A 19,979-nucleotide genomic window follows, 5' to 3' on the forward strand; every position below is an offset into this window, starting at 1 on the left:
TCAGCCTCTGGGAAAGGAGAGGGTATGTCCTCTACCAAGTCCCATGCTTCGACCTCTGGGGGGCTCCCCAGCAGAAAAGTCGCCGGTCCTTATCGAGGACGGTGACTGCGTCAAGAGCAGGTATGACCACAATATGCTCTCCGTCGTCGAAGCGACATCAATGTCGAGGAGAACGGCGAGATCGCTGTTGCGGGTTTCACTGCGTTCAACATTAACGCAAATCGCCGTCGAAGCATCGGCATCGATCTGAGTCTCATGAGCGTCGGTCGCCGATGAAGCGTCGTTGCTGATAACCATCGACGTCAACGCAAAGATCGATGTCGAGGAGGAAATAGACGGATGCAAGACGTCGAGGAGAGGATCGAAGAGAAGGTAGACGTCGGGGGACGATTTAAACGTTTAGGCCCCGTTCCGGGCCTCTCTCCGTGTGAGCCTATTGTTGTCGACAGGGACTTAGCTTTCCAGACAACGTCGACGCTCGACATTGAGCAACAGATCCACATCATGGGGAACTGATGGGGAGTCCAGGGTCCCATCCTCACGGCCCGCCCGTAAAAGGAGGTTGGTCTCTTCGCCAAGTTTGGAGTATTTGTTTACCTACTCACCAACTAGGTTGCCTCCTGCTCCTCCTCCACCGGTGGCCCCACCAGGAATACCTCAGCCACTACTGATTACTTCCTCTTCCACCTCCGGCTACTCCTCCTCCGCTTCCTCCACCGATTCCTCCACAACCACCACCTCAGCCTGTGCCCGTGTCTCCTCAGCCTACGCGCCCTGTAGAACCTCGACGACCAAGAACACGGACTGGCTCTAGACATCGTTCACATAGACGCCACTAGTCTTACACAAGATCATGTCATCACCATTACGAAAGGTCTTGGTCCCGGCATACCATGGATACATCCTTCACGAGTACAGGGAGGTATCTCCTACTCTGACTGACTCTCCCCCCGCAGAAGGTTTCACCGGTTGATGATATTTCCACCTTCCAGGAGGTTCTGGTCATTGGGGCTGCAAAACTGAACATTCACGGTCTACTCCTGTGCAGTCGACCTCTATGATATTTGAAACTACAGAAGAGACAAACATCATGTTTGATGCTTCCGCTGGTGCTGAGTTTGGAGGAACCGGCTATGGAACTATGCTTGACACCATCTTCTATAAAATCTGCACCTTCCAAGTTACAGAAGAAGTATCGTCCACTGGAGTCGGACACTGCCTTCCTCCGGCTGGACCCCGCTCCGTACACTGTCATAGTGGTGGTGGCACGGAAACAGCATGCTACGGCTCCGACTTCCACTGTGCCACCGGATAAGGAAAGCCGTAAGCTGGACTCGGTGGGTAGAAAGTCTTGCAACACCGCAGCGACTTCCATGGCCTTGCTGGGCTGTTAAGATAGATGTTTGTGGGAGTCCCTTCAACAATTTGTGGCTCTCCTACCCAGAGACAAGAGGGAAGACTTCCAGGAGATTGTGAATGAAGGCCTGATGGTCTCTAATCAAGTCATCAGCGCTGCAGCCGATACTTCGCTCCTGGCAGCCCACGGGTATTGCTATGGTACTGCTCTACGGCGACATGCTTGGCTTCGTCTTGCATCTCTGGAGCCTGAGGCGCAACAACAAATTTCCAATCTCCCATTCTCTGGCACGACTCTCTGGCTCCCATGCAGATGACGAGATGGCCCGCATGAAGACATAAATGGAGACGTTGAAGGCTGTAGGTTTGGAGAAACCTAAAGAACAACAAAAGACCTTCCGCCCTTTCCAGCGGCGTTATGACTCTCAGAGGTTCCAACGGTCTCATGGTCGCCAGTCCAACCAACAGCATCAGTTTCAGCTGTCTTTTCAGCCGTTTCATAAACGCAAACAGTGAGGACGATCTAGCCAGCAGTCTGGACAGGGGAACAAGGCTCCTGCTGGTTACAAGCCCTGAAGAATTTCTTCCCCCTCGTCCGTTGTCCACTCCGGTGGGGGGACGTATCCCAGAAAGTCTGGCAGACTGGCAGAAAATAACTCCAGACAATGGAGTGCTGAATATTGTTTGCAGTGGATACTCGATACGTTTTACAGGCCCCCTCCATCAATCTCTTCAACTGGATCACGATACATGCTGCGCGAATTGCTGAAGGAGGCCAACACCCTCCTACAGAAAAGGGCGGCAGAACCTGTTCCTCTGGGACGGAAAGGAACAGGACTGTATTCACGGTTCTTTCTAGTTCGCAATAAAGACTAGAACAAGTTCAGACCCATTCTCTACTTGCGACAAGCCAACAAATGGGTCCGAAGAGAGAAATTTCGGATGTTGTCCTTGCATCAGATCTAACCTAAACATCATCAGGGAGACTGTCTATGCGCAATTGATCTGCAGGATGCATACTTTCATGTGCCCATAGTGAGGAAACATCGCAAGTTTCCACGTTTCACAGTGGGCAACAACCATTATCAATACTCAGTGCTGCCTTTCGGCCTGAAGTCAGCTCCTCCGACATTTTCCAAATGCATGACAGTGGTGCCTGCGCATCTGAGGAGGAACAAAATTTTAGTCTACCCGTATCTGGACGATTGGATGATCAAGACAGCTATGTTTCAGGAAGTGCAACTGCATTTCAATCGGACTTACAATCTCTTACTTCGTTTGGGACTACACATCAACCGCATGAAGTCTGTTTTAACACTTGTACAATGTCTTCAGTACCTCGGAGCTACTATCGACACACGCACAGCAAACGTGTGTCCTTCGGAGGAGAGACTCTTATCTATCCTTCGGAAGGCTCAAGCTCTCATGATCATGCCATCACCAGTGGTGAGGAAAGTATCGTCTCTCCTGGGCTCGATAGCTTCCTGCATCTTTCTCAATCCGAATGCACGCCTCCATATGAGACCCCTGCAGGAATGTCTGGAGGATCAGTGGGACCAGAAACTGGGGGATTGGGAAGACAGGATTCAATTGTCGCAACAGGCTCGTCAGTTCATCCGCTGGTGGTGTTCTCCACACAGTCTCTTCCGGGGGATTCCCTTCCACAAAGAGATACCCACGCAAACAATAGTGACGGATGCTTCTCTCCACGGATGGGGTGCTAATTCCGACCACCTTTAGATACAGGGCACATTGTCCCTAAAAGAGACCAAGTACCACATCAACTTCCTGGAGCTTCGTGCAGTCCATTTGGCGCTGAAAGCATTCCAGCCGACGTTTCACACCAGCTCCCTGCTTGTCCAGACGGACAATACGACAACAATGTTCTACCTCCACAATCAGGGGGGCACCAGATCTCTAGTGTTGTCTCAGGAAGCCCAGCATATCTGGCACTGGCTGATAGCCAGGAACCTGACCATCACGGCAACTCACCATCCCGGTGTTGAGAATGCTTGAGCAGACGCGCTCAGCAGACTAATTCACAAAAACCACGAATGGGTCTTAAACGATGAAGTGGTGCAAGACATCTTCGAAAGATGTGGTACTCCAGAAGTCGATCTGTTCGCTACCGCAGAAAACAGCAAATGCCGTGACTTCACCTCCAGGTTTTACCAACCTGGGACTCTGGGGAATGCCCTATGGATCAATTGATCTGGTGGCTTTCTTTATGCTTTTCTGCCAATTCCCCTGATTCCGACACTGCTGATCAAGCTCTCCCGATCACGGGCCAAGAAGATCCTCATTACTCTGGAGTTTCCCCTTCAGTGGTGTTTCACAAACCTACTCCACCGTTCTCTCCTGGCACATCTCAGTCTGCAGTGCAGGCCAGGCCTTCTGACGAAGTTCGGCGGACCGATGGTGCACCCCAACCTCTCTGCGTTGAATTTGGCGGCATGGCTCCTGAGCTAGTACAGTATGGACATTTGAAGCTCCCTCAGGTCTCTATCGAGATATTGTAAGAGGCCAAAAGACCATCTACACGCACGTCCTATGCATATAAATGAAAGAGATTTTACATCTGGTGTACTTCTAAGGACTTGGATCCTACAGCCTGTAAGGAAGATGTCATCCTTCCTTACTTATTACACTTGGCACAATGTGGCCTTCAGTTCCATTCGATCAAAGTTAATCTGGCAGCTTTGACTGCTTATAGGAAATGTCCTTCACAAACTTTCTTTTTTGAAATCCCATTCATCAGAGATTTTCTTGATGGATTAAAGAAAGTGTTTCCTACTATTAGGCGTCCTTCGCCTCCCTGGGAGCTGAAGGTAGTCCTTTCACGACTGATGAAGGAACCGTTTGAACCCATTCATAAGGCTTCTCTTCAGCATCTGTCCTAGAAGACTGCTTTTCTTGTGGCCATTACGTCTGCCGCAGGGTTAGCGAGCTTCAGACTTTATGTAAAGAACCTTATACAGTCTTTCATTCCTCTAAGGTAGTTATGAGGACGCAACCTATGTTCCGTCTTAAAGTTGTTTCAGAGTTTCATGTAAACCAAACTATTACACTGCCTACATTTTTTCAGAATCCATCTTCTCCTGTGGAGAGGTCGCTGCATTATCTTGATGTTAGGAGGGTCTTGAAATTCTATTTGCACAAGACTAAGGATATCCGTAGATCAGACCAGCTATTTGTAAGCTATGGCTTGTTCCGAACTGGTCTCGCTACCTCCAAACAATCCATTTCTAGGTGGATTGTTTCATGTATTCAGCTGTGTTATAGCTAACAAGCCTTTGATTAATAAGCCTAGGGCTCACTCTACCAGAGGTAAAGCAGCTACTGCGGCTTTACTTCGTAATGTACCTATTTAGGAAATCTGTAAGGCTGCCACTTCGAAGTCAGTCCACACATTTACTAAGCACTACTGCCTAGACACTGATGCTAGGGCAGATGCTCAGATGGGGCAGGCTTCACTTCGAAATGTATTTGCACAATAGTGCGGTTGTTCTCTGTTCTGCCACCACCGGTGAGTTGTTTTGGGGATGGGCTTGCTAGTCTGTTCACATGATTATGACTACACGAAAATCCCTTACAAGAGGAGTAGTTTCTTACCTGTAACTTCAGTTCTCTTGTAGGGGTATTTCCCTGATAGTCATAGGCAACAGGAAATGACCCAAACCGTACTGTTGAGACTTTAAAATGACGTATAACAAAACTACCTGGTTTTGGGGGGTTGGGGGACACCAGGGATTTTGGCCCTGGGCTCGCGGCCATCTAGGGAAACCTACCAAACCCATACATTTCTGAAATGTAGACCCCATGGGGAGTCCAATGAGGTATGTCCACGTAGCGTTATGGGCCGTTTCCTGATGCCGGCACTAGGCCTACCCACATAAATGAGGTACCATTTTTATCGGGAGACTTAGGGTAACGTAACACAGAATTGTAGAGCAACTGTTATTATCTATTGACTTAATGTGTAAAAATGACCTATAATTCTCATGCTAGTATGGGTGTACACAATTTTGGAAATGTGCAAATACCTGTTGTTTCTAAACTCGATATTTTGTTACAATTTCAGAAATACATAGGTGTCTTTCATACCAATTTTTCCATGTATATATTTTCCCAAATTAATTGCTATGTACCAGTGCATAATAAAAAAAAAACATTGCAAGTCGCTGCTCAGTTATTGGCTCTAGGTGCGTCTGGTTCTTGGTCAACCTACAAGTCCTATATATCCGCACAACCAGAAAGGTCCCGCGGATGTAACTGTATATTGCTTTCAAACAGCTGTCGTAATTAGAAGACGTTACAGGTGAAAAGGTTGACACAAATGGCTGTTTTTTTCCCAACAAATTTTCAATATTTCCTATATTCAACTGTTAGTTTCTATAAAGAAACCTTGATGGATCTACACAATGACACCCTGCTGAATTCAGAATTTTCTCTACTTTTCTAAAATGTAAAGCTTTCCAGGATCCATTATTGGTTTCATACCCATTTCTGGAAAGAGGTTGAAAGCACAATAAATAGCAAAAATAGGCTATGTCCCAAAAAAATGCCAAAACTGTGTAAAAAATGTTGGTTGCCTGACAAGTCTGCTTGTCCATGAAAGCTGTAAAGAAGGTGAGTTCAGCACCACAACCCTTTTTTTGATTCCATTTGCAGGAAAAAAAAACACTTTCATCTGTAGCACTTTTTCCCCCATTTTTAAAAAACAAAATGTACCTGTATTTTCGCTGATTTCTGGGTCCCCTCCAGGGGAATCCACAAACCCTGGATACCTTTAGAATCCCCATGATGTTGGGGGAAAAAGGACGCCAATTTGGCATGGATACCTTATGTGGTCCAAAAGTTACAGGTACCTCAGCGCAAACTACCCAAAATAGCCACAAAAAAAAGGCCTAGCAGCGAAGGGGTAAAGTTTTGCACACGCAAGACCTACTCCATTGCAATAAAGGGCCTTCTCACCCGGTTCTTAGATTGTAAGTATCAGAGGAAGAGACCGGCCCGCGATGTCTTAAATATTGTGATAAATAGTGCAATGAAAATTGTGTAAGTATTGTTAATTACACAGATATTGTGAAGTGAGAGTTGCATATGATCCGACTATAAACACTAACAAAGTGCTCCAACACCTTTCGCTCTGATTATACGGTCACGGCTCAGGAGGAAAAGCAGGAGGGGGGTGGGGGTATTTCCTACCCTCTACATGATTTGAGTGTGCAGTGTGGCATTGCTTAATGTCATTCCTATCGTTGGCCTAATAAACACTCCAGCTGTAGTAGGGCCCTAGTTTCATCTCCTGGTGCAGGGTGGGCTGTGCTTTATGGCAGGCATGGAGGGAGGAATGGTCTTGGCTGCAGCTCCTGCTTGTACAGTGCCCCTGCTATTACTAGTGATCAAGATTCGCTGAGGTGGTGGTATTGGTGGTGCTAGCTGGTATTAGTGGTATTGGTTGTGGTGCTATTGGTCGTGGTGGTGGTGGCATTATTGGTATGGGTGGTGGTGGTATTGGTACTGGCAGTGGGGGTATTGGTGGCGGCACTGGTATTGGTGATGGTGGCGGCACTGGTATTGGTGATGGTGGCGGTCCTGGTATTGGTGGCAGCACTGCTATTGGTGATGGTGGCAGCACTGGTATTGGTGGCTTTGGTATTGGTGGCACTGGCATTGGTGGTCATGGCACTGGCATTGGTGGTGGTGGTGTTGGCGGCAGTATTGGAGGAGGTATTGGTGGCACTGCTATTGGTGATGGTGGTGGCACTGGTATTGGTGGTGGTGGCGGCAGCACTAGTATTGGTGGTGGTGGCGGCACTGGTATTTGTGGTGGTGGCGGCACTGGTATTTGTGGTGGTGGCGGCACTGGTATTTGTGGTGGTGGCGGCACTGGTATTTGTGGTGGTGGCGGCACTGGTATTTGTGGTGGTGGCGGCACTGGTATTTGTGGTGGTGGCGGCACTGGTATTTGTGGTGGTGGCGGCACTGGTATTTGTGGTGGTGGCGGCACTGGTATTGGTGGTGGCGGCACTGGTATTATTGGTGATGGCATTGGTATTATTGGTGGTGGCGGCATTGCTAGTATTGGTGGTGGCGTTATTGGTGGTGTTGGTATTGGATTTATTGGTGGTGATGGTATTGGTGGCAGTGGTATTGCTGGTGGTTGTGGTATTGGCATTGGTGGTGGTGTTAATAAAACAGGCTTTTGAAAACAACCCTTCAGGTAGGTTTAGTACAGATGGCATGTAACACAGATGTGCTGTTATCAGCTCCAGCCCATTAGCACAGGTTTATTTGCTACCTGGAATTCACATGACTTAAGTCGCTAATCATGTCTAAATATATTTTACTTTGGGTATGAGGTTGAAATGGACGTGAGATATTGCCGGGTTAAAGTGATTGAAAGCAGGCGTCCATGTTACGGGTGTGGCTGTTCTGCTTAGAAAAACCACAAGCGGTTTCAGCTGAAGCAGTGCATGTCCGACCTGCAGAAAGCTTACAGACTAAATAACCGGTCCAGTGAAACAGCCCAAGTAAAGGGGCCAGTCGCTATGGGAGGGTACACATGAAGACCACGCCTTCCTAAGGAGGGACTAACAAGCCTATTCATGGATCCAAAGGCAGCATTTACGAAGGACAATGGCACAAGCCAATAAAACATATGGGAGGAGAGTGGGTGCAGCTTCTCTCCCATACTTACCGCAGCAGTCTTGCAGAGTGATCAGCGCATGCACTCTGCCTCTAGGCTCTACCTTAAACGGACAGCCCTGCAGTACATTAGTGCTGCCATGAATGCCAGTCATTTGCAGCCTAAGGAGCTGATGGTAGACTCCTTCCAGAACAGAGCTGTGCTCTGGGTCACAATACAGGTCACAGAAAACACTTCAGTACACATGCAAGACTTTTGAGTGCTACAGCGGTCAAGTCTGAAGAACTTACAGGGAAGACTTTCAGGCAGGGGCACCCTATTTCTGCTTTTTCACATGCCCACATCCAACCCTATGCAAGCCTGTCCATTAATAACGAAGCCCTTTCCCTAATAAAAAGCGAGACAAGTCTATGCTAATGATTGGTTTTTTCATTTAACTTTTAATTGCAGACAATGGTCACAGATTGTAAATGTTCTAATCTTTTAAAGCTCTTGATTCAAGGCTCCCACTATCTTCTTATATGAAACTACTTATGGACTATAATAGCCAGACTTAAAAGGTACACAACTTTTGTTTAATTTCTAAGGAGTATGTTGTGTTCCACATCTGTAATTGTTTTTAATATTTAAATTCTAATTGGATTATTTTTCTCATACCTGAGACACTTGTTTGTTTGTGTTTTTTTTTACTACTTTAGGTACTGCATTAGCAGTGCTTTGGCACCGCTTTATGAAATCCCACTTTCGGATGCCCATTTACCTCTTCAAGACAGTGATCCACATAATTCTATGAACCCCAAAATGGTGGTACTTGATGCAGGACGTTTCCAGGTAGGTTTTTTTTTCTCAAGGAATGTTATGTTTGTGGTATGTGTGCTGTAGATACACATGCCATCTAGTGTTGGGTCCCGATGTTTACAAGTTTTTCTTAGAAGTCTTTTCTAGTCACAAGGTAAGGTGACTCCTCCTTTTGGAGATAGTGCGCGTGGGCCATCAAGTCCATTGTCAAATTGTTTTCTTTCCACCATTGGGTTCAGATGTTTTGTGCTGTGCTCCGGTTCAAGACAGTTCATCGGGATCCCTTCGGGTCCAACCCACTGTACCCCCGTTGGTATTGTTTTGAACGTGTTTCCCATCCTCCATTGTGTGGAAAATTGAAAAAAAACTACCAGTTGGATTGACTGACCGCCAACCGTGGCCTTCGGGCCTAGCTCGTTTGTTTCACTTCCACTCGAACAAACAACATTTAGTAATCTGCTTATGAAACTGAGTCGGTTCCAACTCTGCCCGCGGTGCCACTCCACCTTCACAAAGTCTGTAACCTGTACCTCTCTTTTGAGCACAAGGAAGAAGACTGTGACGCATGCCGCTCATTTCGCTTGAAAAAGACCCTCCGAGACCGCCGGGTTTGAAGGCAAGAAATGGAGTGACGAAACATTGAAGAAACGCCCGATATCTTTGGAGAACATATCCATCAGGAAGAAATAGAAGCGTTGACAGCAAAAGAAAAGGCTTTCTCCGCCCAAGAATTTGACTGACCTGGAGATAGAACTGGAGTTTCATGATGTTCTAGCCAGTCAAGGTGCTGTGAGTACCAAACCCCATTTACCCACAAAACCCGCTTCCACTAAACATATGGCTTCCGAGCCATCACTGCAATCCGGCCATGGTAGGCACCGAGACTCTGCTTCGAACGCCTTGCTGGCTCAGCACCAAAAGTGCATGTCAAGCCTTCTGGCTCGAGTCGAGATACCACAACTATGGCACCAAAAACTCTGTTTCGAAAGACAAAAAAGACAAATCCAGCTTGGCACTGAAAATTTCAGCACCAAAACAGAAAGATGCTCCTCAAAAGCCTCCGGAGCCAATTCTGGAAACCATGCAAGAGAAGTTGGATCCAAACCAAAAGGAAATGTATCTAAATCCAGACACTGGACATATTACAGCAAAGCCAGGGATACCATCCTCCAAGAGAAAAATAGGCACTGGATAGAACATTTCTCTTAAAAAGGATATGGCTACTATCCCTTGTCAACCCAGTCCTCATACCCATCCACCATCTTCACCAGTACATATTTTGCCACCTTCAGACCCGCTAGACATAACACCACATGGCTGTCCGGGTACAGATCCTGATACAGAGTAGGGGGATGACGCTCATAAACAACCACCACCAGATCCGTGGGATGATTACAATATAGATCCTCCTACAAACACAGATCCAGATCTATACTCAACTAAACCTTCCCCTCCTGATGACAACACCTCATATCAGGAGTTAATTGCCAGGGAAGCCACATACCCTGGAGTTTCTTTACACAAAGAATCCTTAGAGGGAGATTTCTTATTTAAAACTTTCGAGACCACACAAGACCTTACAGTCATTACCTATATTAAAAGGTATGATGAGGCACGCTGAAGACCATTTTCAAGATCCAGTGAAGGCATGTATTATAACACCTAGGGTGGATAAAACATTTAAACCCAAGCCATCTGAGCACAAATGTAAGATTCAGCTTCCATCAGATTCTTTAGTTGTGTCCAAAACTCGTAAAAGAGCAAATTCTCTCTCTCCGCCCCCACCCCCCCCCCCCACCCCCCCCCCCGTTTAGAGGATTTTACTATGGTGGTTACAGAGTGAACACGTACAGCTCTATCTCGCAACACAGTGACTTGATATCGATTCCCCATGACCATCATACTCCTATCGGGGGAACACCATCAATTTCTTCCCATATGGCAATCAATAACATCGGACAAATATTATCCAATATGGTTATTGCCTGGAGCTCACCAGCAATCCTCCCAATATTTCACCTTGCATGCAAATACTTTCGCTAGAGCACCAACAACTGCTCAAACATGAAGTACAAGCTCTTCTAATAAAAGGAGCTATAGAATTAGCTCCAATACAGTACCAAGAGTCAGGGGTTTATTCCCTTTACCTCCTAAACCCCCCAAAAAAGTATGGTTCGCTATGAACAATATTAGATCTCAAACCTCTAAACTTCTACATAACGTCAGAACACTTCCATATGGTCCCACTTCAACAGATGCTTCCTCTTACAGCAAAGCGCTTTTGTCAACACTAGACTTAAAGGATGCCTGCTTGCACATCGCAAAGACCTCAGATTTGTGGTAGTAGGAAAACACTACTAATTCAAAGTATTCCCATTCGGAGTAACTACTGCACCCAGAGTATTCATCAAATGCCTAGCAGTAGTAGCAGCTCATCTAAGATGACAAATTCATATCTTCCCATACCTAGCCGATTGGCTCATCAAAGCCAACACACCTCAAGTATTTACAACACACTCAAATTACAATACATCTCCCATCAATTAGGATTCAAAGTCCATGTGCAAAAATCCCATCTTCAATCTACACAGCTGCAACCCTACCTAGGAGCTATGCTAAACACTCACAGGTTTAGCCTATACCTTTGCAGCCAGAATTCACAATTTTCAAACACTGCTACTACAATTCCAAAGCAGTATCTAACAGTAAGATCCTTCATGCAACTTTTAGGGATGATGGCATAATGCATTGCCATAGTACCTCATGCAAGAGTAAACATGCGTCCTCCGCAGGAACGCTTAGCAAGTCATTGACAGTCACAGGGTCAACTAAAAGATCTTGTGTTGGTAGACAGCTGCACCCATTGCTGTCTGTACTGGTGCAAATCACACAACTTATAATATGGGCTGCCCTTTATCAACCCTGTTCCACAAATCGTGCTCACAACTGATGCATCCCTCCAGGGTGGGGTGCCCATCTACAGCATCTAACAGTTCATGGTTTCTGGGACACCAAACACAGAAGTCTCTGATAGGGAAAGTTGTCCTAGTCCACACGGAAAATGACCTCTATGTACAAAAACAGCGGGGCACACTAGTTATCACGCTTCCCTCAAACCATTTGGTGTTGGGCAATATATCACAAAATCTAACTGCAGCAGAACACCTTCCAGGGATGTAAAACGAAGTTGCCAAGCTCCTCAGCAGGTTGCAGCAACATTTCCACAAGTGGGAACTCCACCCCCAAGTCCTCCTCCCATACTTCCACAAATGGGGATTTCCACAAATGGATCTCTTTGCAACAGCAGAGAACTAAAAAAGGCCCAAGCCGCCCTCCAGGTTCTGACACCCTCTATTCAAAGACAATGCCACTTGGATGAATTGGTCAGGGATATTTGCTTACGCTTTTCTGCCTCTCCTTCCATTTCTGGTTCAGAAGCTCAGGCAAACATCTCTCACCTTTATTCTAGTAGTTACTACATGGGCTCATCATCCATGGTTCACCAAACTACTAGAACTCTCAGTAGTTCCACACCAGAAGCTTCACCTCAAACCTTCACACCCAGAACCATTGAGAAATCAAACATCCAAACCCCAACGAGCTCAACCTAGCGACTTGGCTCCTAAAGTCCTAGAGTTTGGATACCTAAATCTACCACAAGATTGCATGACATCTTAAAGAAGCAATGAAACCTACCACTAGAGCATGCTGTGCAGCAAAGTGGAAAAGGTTTGTTATACTGTAAATAACCTAACAATTAGATGTCAAAAGAGCATTATTGTAAGATTTCGCAAAATAAAACTACTTTTTGTTGCTTTAGCTCCTCATCACAAAGAGAAACCTATCTCTAAATCTTTTATTTCTAGATGGATTGTTAAATGTATCCAAACATGTTATATGAAAGCCAAAATAACTTTGTCTATACCGCCTAGAGCATATTCTACTTGTAAAATAGGAGCATATATCGTCTTTTTAGCTAGCATTCCCATAGTTGACATTTGTAAAGCAGCTACATGGTCTACACCACACTCATTTACCAAGCACTATTGTGTGGATGTATTAGCACGTCAACAAGCTAATATAGGTCCAGCAGTGATAAGAATATTTTTTCAAACAACTGCAACACCCAATGGTTAGCCACCACTTTAGGATGGCACTGCCATATAGTCTATACAAAGCATGTGTATCTTGAGCACACATGCCTCGAATGGATTGTGTTTCCCTGTAAGCTTATGTTCTTGGCATGTAGAGCTGTAGATTTACATGCACCCTCCCTGGATACCTATGGCCGTTCCAGTTATTTACATTCCACATGCATGGACATCTCTGTACTACACTTACTCACTCCATTCCCACCCTCTTGCGGGAAAACAATCTAACAACGGAGTCGATGCCCATGCCTAATATCACCGAAAGGAGGAGTCACCTTGGCTTGTGACTGGAAAAGACTTTTTGGAAGAAAAACACCTTGAAAACACCTGGACCCAGCACTAGATGGCAGGAGAAGGCAAAGCATGTGAATCTACAGCTTTACATGCCAAAAGCAGATAAAATACCGGGTAGGTAACATAATCCACCTCTTTATTGCAGTTGACTTTTTTCTCCTGGCTTCTCCCATCCTAATCCCATCCTAATCCATTAAATATAAATATTATCTAGCAAATATGAAGGACTATTTCAGTTCTGTTAGGGATATGCAAATGCGGATTATGCATTATTTTTCTCTTGTAATGCTAACAGCCAAAACACACATTAAACATCTTTTTTGTTTCCGAACTTCAACTCCAATGAGTTATTGAAAAACACAAGCATCTTCAGCTAATCAGAAGCCACAGTCCAAGTAGATCATCCAGATGAAGCAGCATCACTTCTTTCTTCATGTGACATAGCCAAGTCTTGTACTACATAAGACTGCATTCCTGCTTCTGGCCCACTACTATACATAAACACATTTTCCTCCCCTTTAACATCACTGTCAGAACCTACCCAACTCGTTGCCTCTATTGTCAATACTAAAATCCACAACTTTAAACTTTTACGAAAGTGTTATCCGATCAAAATCTAGCTTCAAATATTTCCAAGTTTTGTACTTGGACCTTCGAGCCGAATATACATTTCTAATTGAAGCCAGCAAGTCATGCAGAGGTTTGTCAGACAGATAACCCTTGCCTATGTGCCCTTAATAGAATTTAAACTTTGCATCTCATCAGCAAGGAAATGTTGTATTCTATTCAAAAGGTTTGCATTATGCATATTCAAGATTTGCACTCTACAAGAGATGCCAGTCTCATAACTGCCTTAAAAGAAAGTGTCAGTGGTGTAGTCAATCTGCCTGCACAATATCTTCTAGTCTTCGCCTGAAAGAAAAAACTTTGCATTCTTGGCCCCTTGTGTTGAACAGTTACCAAAAAATGAAGTATCCACCCTTTCTTTCTGCAACACCCAACATACTCAGGGCAAAAACCTGTTCATACGGATGAGATGGAGGTCAGTAATTCTCTTTCAAGGTTTCCAAAGTGTCCCTGTCATCTGCATTGAAGCAGTACACCACACACAAAAAATGCTGTGTACAAGATCAAACGTATACTGAATTGAGTGCTCTCGGACCTTCAGGGCCGGTTTGAACACTCGTCCTGGATGGTCCAGTGCCCGCACGTTTGGAAACCAATGACAGGATATCGAACAGAGCAAATAGCCAGCTTAGCCAACAACTCCTTCCTTGAAAGATATCCTTACTAAGCCAGTGCAAGAAAGATTGAACACTAAGTTAATGTCCCACAGTTTGGAGTATATAGGTTCTGATTGGAACAATAGCATAATGCCTCTGATCAACCAGCAAACTGGTACTCTCCCACTGGTCAGTCATTCAAATGACAAATCCTTGTTTCAAGTGGTCAAAGTATGCTTATGGCATCTGTCATCGGAGCATTACTCCAGAGTCTGAGGACTGCATCCAGATGCCCATACAGGACCGTGAGGCCAAACGTCATGTTGTCAAACACAAGTCTCTGTGATGCAACCGATTGAACTAGAAACAAAGGTCCCGTTGCCGCCCCCATAGTTGTTCCCACAGCACATCATTTTGGTCAAAGTCTTCGGATAAGTCTGAGAAAAAGCATAAGTTGTCAAAGTGGGATTTGGCCCCTTCCCTCCGACTTTAGACAGGGCACACGAGCATCAATGAGCTCACTCTATCTCCATCTGTGCAAATTTCAAGTTTAGTCCTGGTACACCCAAGTTCTGTAGTAGGGGATCTCTGTGTATAGTCATGATCTAGTGTCTTCTTTGCAGTCCTGCATAGACACTTAAGAGAAAATCAAGACGAATGATGCAGCCTAACTCTTCCAAGGCTACAAAGGCCACCACTTCATCTAAACAGTGAAAAGGATAGCCAACAATGTCAGATTTTACACATTTTACCAAGTTTCCCTCATAGAGAACTCCCCTTCACCAAAATCCTTGAAATGATAGAGAGGAAGTGTTGGACGGACAAGCCCCCATCGGCTGCCATTATGTGTCTGAAAAAGGGATATTGTGCCTTTAAGGAACTCTCCAGAGACCCTCTGTATCCCAGGATGCACATCCAAAGTCCTTTTACTTTCAGTTCTTTTTACCGCAGGACCCTGGAGCATTGAGCTCTCTTTTTGGGTATTTCTTCAATTTTTGACACTTGAAGTCTTTTAAGTGTTTCACTCGACGTCTGGGGTCTTCCTCTTCCTTTTGCTGTGTTTTTTAGCCAGTTTTGCCCACTCTTGCTGTCGAATATGCCAGCTTTATACGACAAGTGCCCTGAGTGTGCCAGGAAGAAGGCTAAGTCTGACCCCCCACAGAGTATGCATACTGTCTCCCTTCCTCCCATGTCCCTGAAGACTGTGAGATTTGTCAATCTTTCTCCAGGAGGACCCTGCGTGACAGGGAGAAGATTCGTCTCCAAGGCCTAGAGCAGAGGAGACATCAGGAACCAGGTGGGTCTGGGCATGGAGGGACTCAGTCATCGTCCTCTGCCTGTGCTTCGGCCTCTGGGGGGCTCCCCAGTCAAGAAAAGGCACCGGTCCCGGTCGACGTCTATGACTTCGGTGTCGAAGGGCATGACCACTATCTGTTCCCCGTCGACTCAGGGCTCTGGTCCAAGCGACTTCGACGTCGAGAGGAAGGACGTCGAGACCTGGGACGAGGTCGACGTCTAGCACTTCACCGGCGTCGGCACATCAATGTCTGGATGAGTCCAGGAGGCACCGGCGCGCACTGTCGAGGAGTGCATCGACGTCTAAACGATCGACGTCGAGAAGCAGAAAGGAGAAGAGGTCGACGTCTAGGAAGGAAAAGTCGACGCCAAGGAGTCGTTCAAGGGCCAGGACAGTGTCCTCTGCCTCAGTAGTCAGCCTGTCTTCTGCGTCGACGAGTCCCCGGTCGCGCCGGCGATCGGATGAAAAGAGGTCTGCCTCTAGAGCATCCTCTTCAAGACCTGCGCAGAAGAAGAGGAGAGTGGTCAGGTCTTCGGAATCTGAATATTCTCGCACCTATTCGCCTTCTAGGCCCAAGACGCCTACGCCTCCACCATTGCCTCCGAGGAAGCCTCCTCCGCTACCTCCCTTGCCTCCTCCTCCGACTTCTCCGCCTCCTCCTCTGCAACTGTCTTCTCCAACTCTGCCGCACCTTCCGTCACCGCCTACGGGGCCTCCACAGCCTAGGACTCCGGCTCTGCTTCCACAGCTCCCGTCTCCTGTAAGGCCAGTGGATCGCCTGAGGCCTAGGAGGTCTAGATCCCGGTACAGAGGGAGACGTCGATCATGGAGTGACCGTCGGTCTTCGACACGGTCACGTCATACGGACTCTTCAAGTAGCCGGAGATATTCTCCCACCTTGTCGGATTCCCCCCCATATGAGGATGTCACCAGTGGATGACATCGTAACTTTCAGGAGGTGCTATTGCGAGGGGTAGCGAAGTTGGGAATCACGTTGACGGTACCCACACCTTCTACATCGGTGATATATGAAACCTTACACAAGCGGCATTTGTCTCGACCCTTGGTGCCACGACTGGAGGAACCGGCTATGGAGCTTTTTTTTACTCCGGCCTCAGTGAAGTCAGCTCCGTCCCTGCTGCAGAAGAAGTACAGGCCCCCGGATTCCTATCCGGCGTTCCTGAGATCAGATCCGGTACCGGATTCAGTTATCGTAACTGCGGCCAAGAAGCGGCATGCTACTGCCCCGTCTTCTACGGGGCGTCCGGATAAGGAAAGCCGTCAGATGGACTCAGCTGGACGGAAAGTCTGCGTGACGTCGGCCACCTCCATGAAAGCGGCGAGTGCCTCGGTGCTATTGGGTCATATGACCGCTCCTTGTGTGAGTCCCTGCAGCAATTCCTGGAGCTATTCCCGAGGGATAGGAGGGAACACTTCCAGGAGATTTTGAATGAGGGCATGATGGTCTCCAATCAGATCAGCTCTGCGGCGGACGCCTCTCTCCTGGCAGCTCTTGGTTACTGCCATGGCATCAATTTACGACGCCATTCCTGGTTGCGCCTTACATCTCTCAAACTGGAGGCGCAACAGAGAGTTGCTAATTTACCAATCTCTGGATCGACTCTTTGGGTCACATGCGGACGAGGAGATGGCCCGCATGAAGGCAGAGGTAGAGATACTTGAAGCCGTTGGTTTGGAGAAACCAAAAGAGCAGAGGAAGTCCTTCCGTCTGTTCATGAGGCGGTATGGTTCTCAAAGACGAGGGCAGGGTCGTCAAGCTGGTCAACAGCAGCAGCAGTACCAGCGGCAACCATTCCAGAAGCGGCAGAGGCCGACAGCAGTCCTCGGCGAACAAGGGTCCGGTCGGGTCTAAGCCTTGAGGTGCTACTTCCCCCTTGTCCGTTACCCGCTCCGGTTGGGGGAAGAATACAGAATTACTTGGCAGAGTGGAGAAAAATTACTCGGGACAAGTGGGTGCTGAATATTGTTTGCAATGGATAGTCTTCGTTTCGTCGGCCCTCCTCCAGCGATTCCACCGGTTTGCTCGCAGTTCCAGCTGCTCGAGCTCCAAGCGGAGGTCGATGCCCTGTTGAGAAAAAGGGCGATAGAAGACGTCCCTTTGTCTCAAAGGGGAAAGGGTCTTTACTCTCGGTTCTTTCTGGTGCGCAAGAACGAGTTCAGGCCCGTTCTGGATTTGCGACAAGCAAACAAATGGATTTGCAGGGAGAAGTTTTGCATGCTGTCTCCGCACCAGATTTATCCTCAACTGCAAAGAGGAGACTGGCTTTGCGTAATAGATCTGCAAGATGCGTACTTCCATGTGCCCATTGCACGGAAACATCGGAAGTTCCTGCGATTTTTGGTCGGCACAAATCACTATCAGTACACCGTACTACCGTTTGGACTGAAGTCTGCACCCAGGACTTTTTCAAAGTGCATGGCAGTGGTGGCGGCTCACCTGAGAAAGAACAGTTTGTCTACCCGTACCTGGACGACTGGTTGATCAAAGCCTCCACCTTCCAGGAAGCGCAATTGCACTTCAACAGGACGGCCGTTCTGTTGAGCCAGTTGGGGTTGCACATAAACATGTCCAAGTCTGTTCCGACTCCTGTCCCGTGCCTGCAGTACTTGGGAGCCTCCATCGATACTCTTTCAGCAAGCGTGTTGCCTTCGGAGGAGCGAGGCATATCGATCCTTCGGAAGGCTCAGGCTCTCATGGCTGTTCCATCTACGACAGTGAGGACGGTGTCTTCTCTACTGGGGCCGATGGCCTCTTGCATCTTCCTCACGCTGCACGCGCGCCTCCTCATGAGGCTGTTGCAGGAATGTCTGGAGGATCAGTGGGATCAGAAGCGGGGGAGCTGGGATGACAGGATCCAGCTGTCCCTCCACGCTCAACAGTCCCTGAGATGGTGGTGCTCCGCAGAGAATCTCCTCAAGGGGTTCCATTCCACAAGGACATTCCCAGTCAGACTGTCGTCACGGATGCTTCTCTCCACAATTGGGGAGCGCATTCAGACCGTCTACAGATCCAGGGAACGTGGTCCCCGGCGGAATCCACGTATCACATCAATTTCCTGGAACTCAGAGCTGTGTATTTGGCACTGAAGGCCTTTCATCCGTCCTTCCAGACCAGTTCCTTGCTTGTACAGATGGACAATATGACCACACTGTATTACCTCAACAAGCAGGGGGGCTCGAGATCGTGCACACTGTCACAACAGGCGCAGGCGATCTGGCACTGGCTGTTAGCCAGAGGACTGATGATAACAGCTACCCATCTGCCAGGTGTGCAGAATGCTCAGGCGGACGCACTCAGCAGGCTGCAAGAAAACCACGAGTGGGTTCTAAACGACGAAGTGCTAGGAGACATCTTCGACAGGTGGGGCACTCCAGACATAGATCTGTTCGCCACCGCCGAAAACAGAAAATGCCGAAACTTAGCCTCCAGTTTTTACCAGCCGGGGACTCTGGGGAATGCCCCATGGATCAGCTGGTCGAACAGCTTTCTGTACGCTTTTCCACCCATTCCCCTGCTTCCGGCGGTGCTCATCAAACTGTCTCAGTCCAGAGCACGGATGATCCTCATTGCTCCTGAGTGGCCCCGACAATGGTGTTTCACGGACCTGCTTCACAGGTCTCTCCTACCTCACCTGAGGCTGCTGTGTCGGCTGGACCTTCTCACGAAGTTCAGGGGGCAGATGGTGCACCCCAACCTCTCATCGTTGAGTTTGGCGGCATGGCTCCTGAGAGAGTGCAATATGGACACCTGAATCTGCCTAATGATTGCATGGACATATTGAAGGAGGCTAAGCGACCTTCCACAAGGACTTCCTATAACTACAAGTGGAAGAGGTTCTGCATCTGGTGCACGTCCAAGAACTATGATCCAACGACCTGCAAGAAAAATGTCATACTTCCATTCCTCTTGCATTTGGCTCAATCTGGCCTTAATTTTCATTCTATTAAGGTTCACCTAGCAGCGTTGACTGCTTATAGGAAATGCCCTTCACAAACATCCTTCTTCCAGATTCCTGTGATTAAAGATTTTTTGGAAGGATTGAAGAAAGTGTTTCCTCCTGTACGGCGTCCTTCACCTTAATGGGAGCTGAATATGGTGCTGTTCAGGTTGATGAAGGAGCCTTTTGAACCTATCCATAAGGCTTCTCTGCAGCACCTGTCATGGAAGGCGGCCTTCCTTGAGGCCA

The 19,979-nt window shown here is 47.4% G+C and overlaps 1 protein-coding gene across 1 annotated transcript in view; it reads left to right on the forward strand.

Moving 5' to 3' along the window:
* MAEL (maelstrom spermatogenic transposon silencer) overlaps positions 1–19,979 on the forward strand; it is a 1,192,885-nt gene that overhangs the window by 920,463 nt on the left and 252,443 nt on the right. The window contains exon 10 of the mRNA XM_078656687.1: positions 8,707–8,839. Coding sequence (XP_078512813.1) covers positions 8,707–8,839 — 133 coding nt within the window. The remainder of the gene's footprint in view (positions 1–8,706; positions 8,840–19,979) is intronic.

The sequence above is a fragment of the Lissotriton helveticus genome, chromosome 8, assembly GCF_964261635.1.
Source record: "Lissotriton helveticus chromosome 8, aLisHel1.1, whole genome shotgun sequence".
NCBI lineage: Eukaryota > Metazoa > Chordata > Amphibia > Caudata > Salamandridae > Lissotriton > Lissotriton helveticus.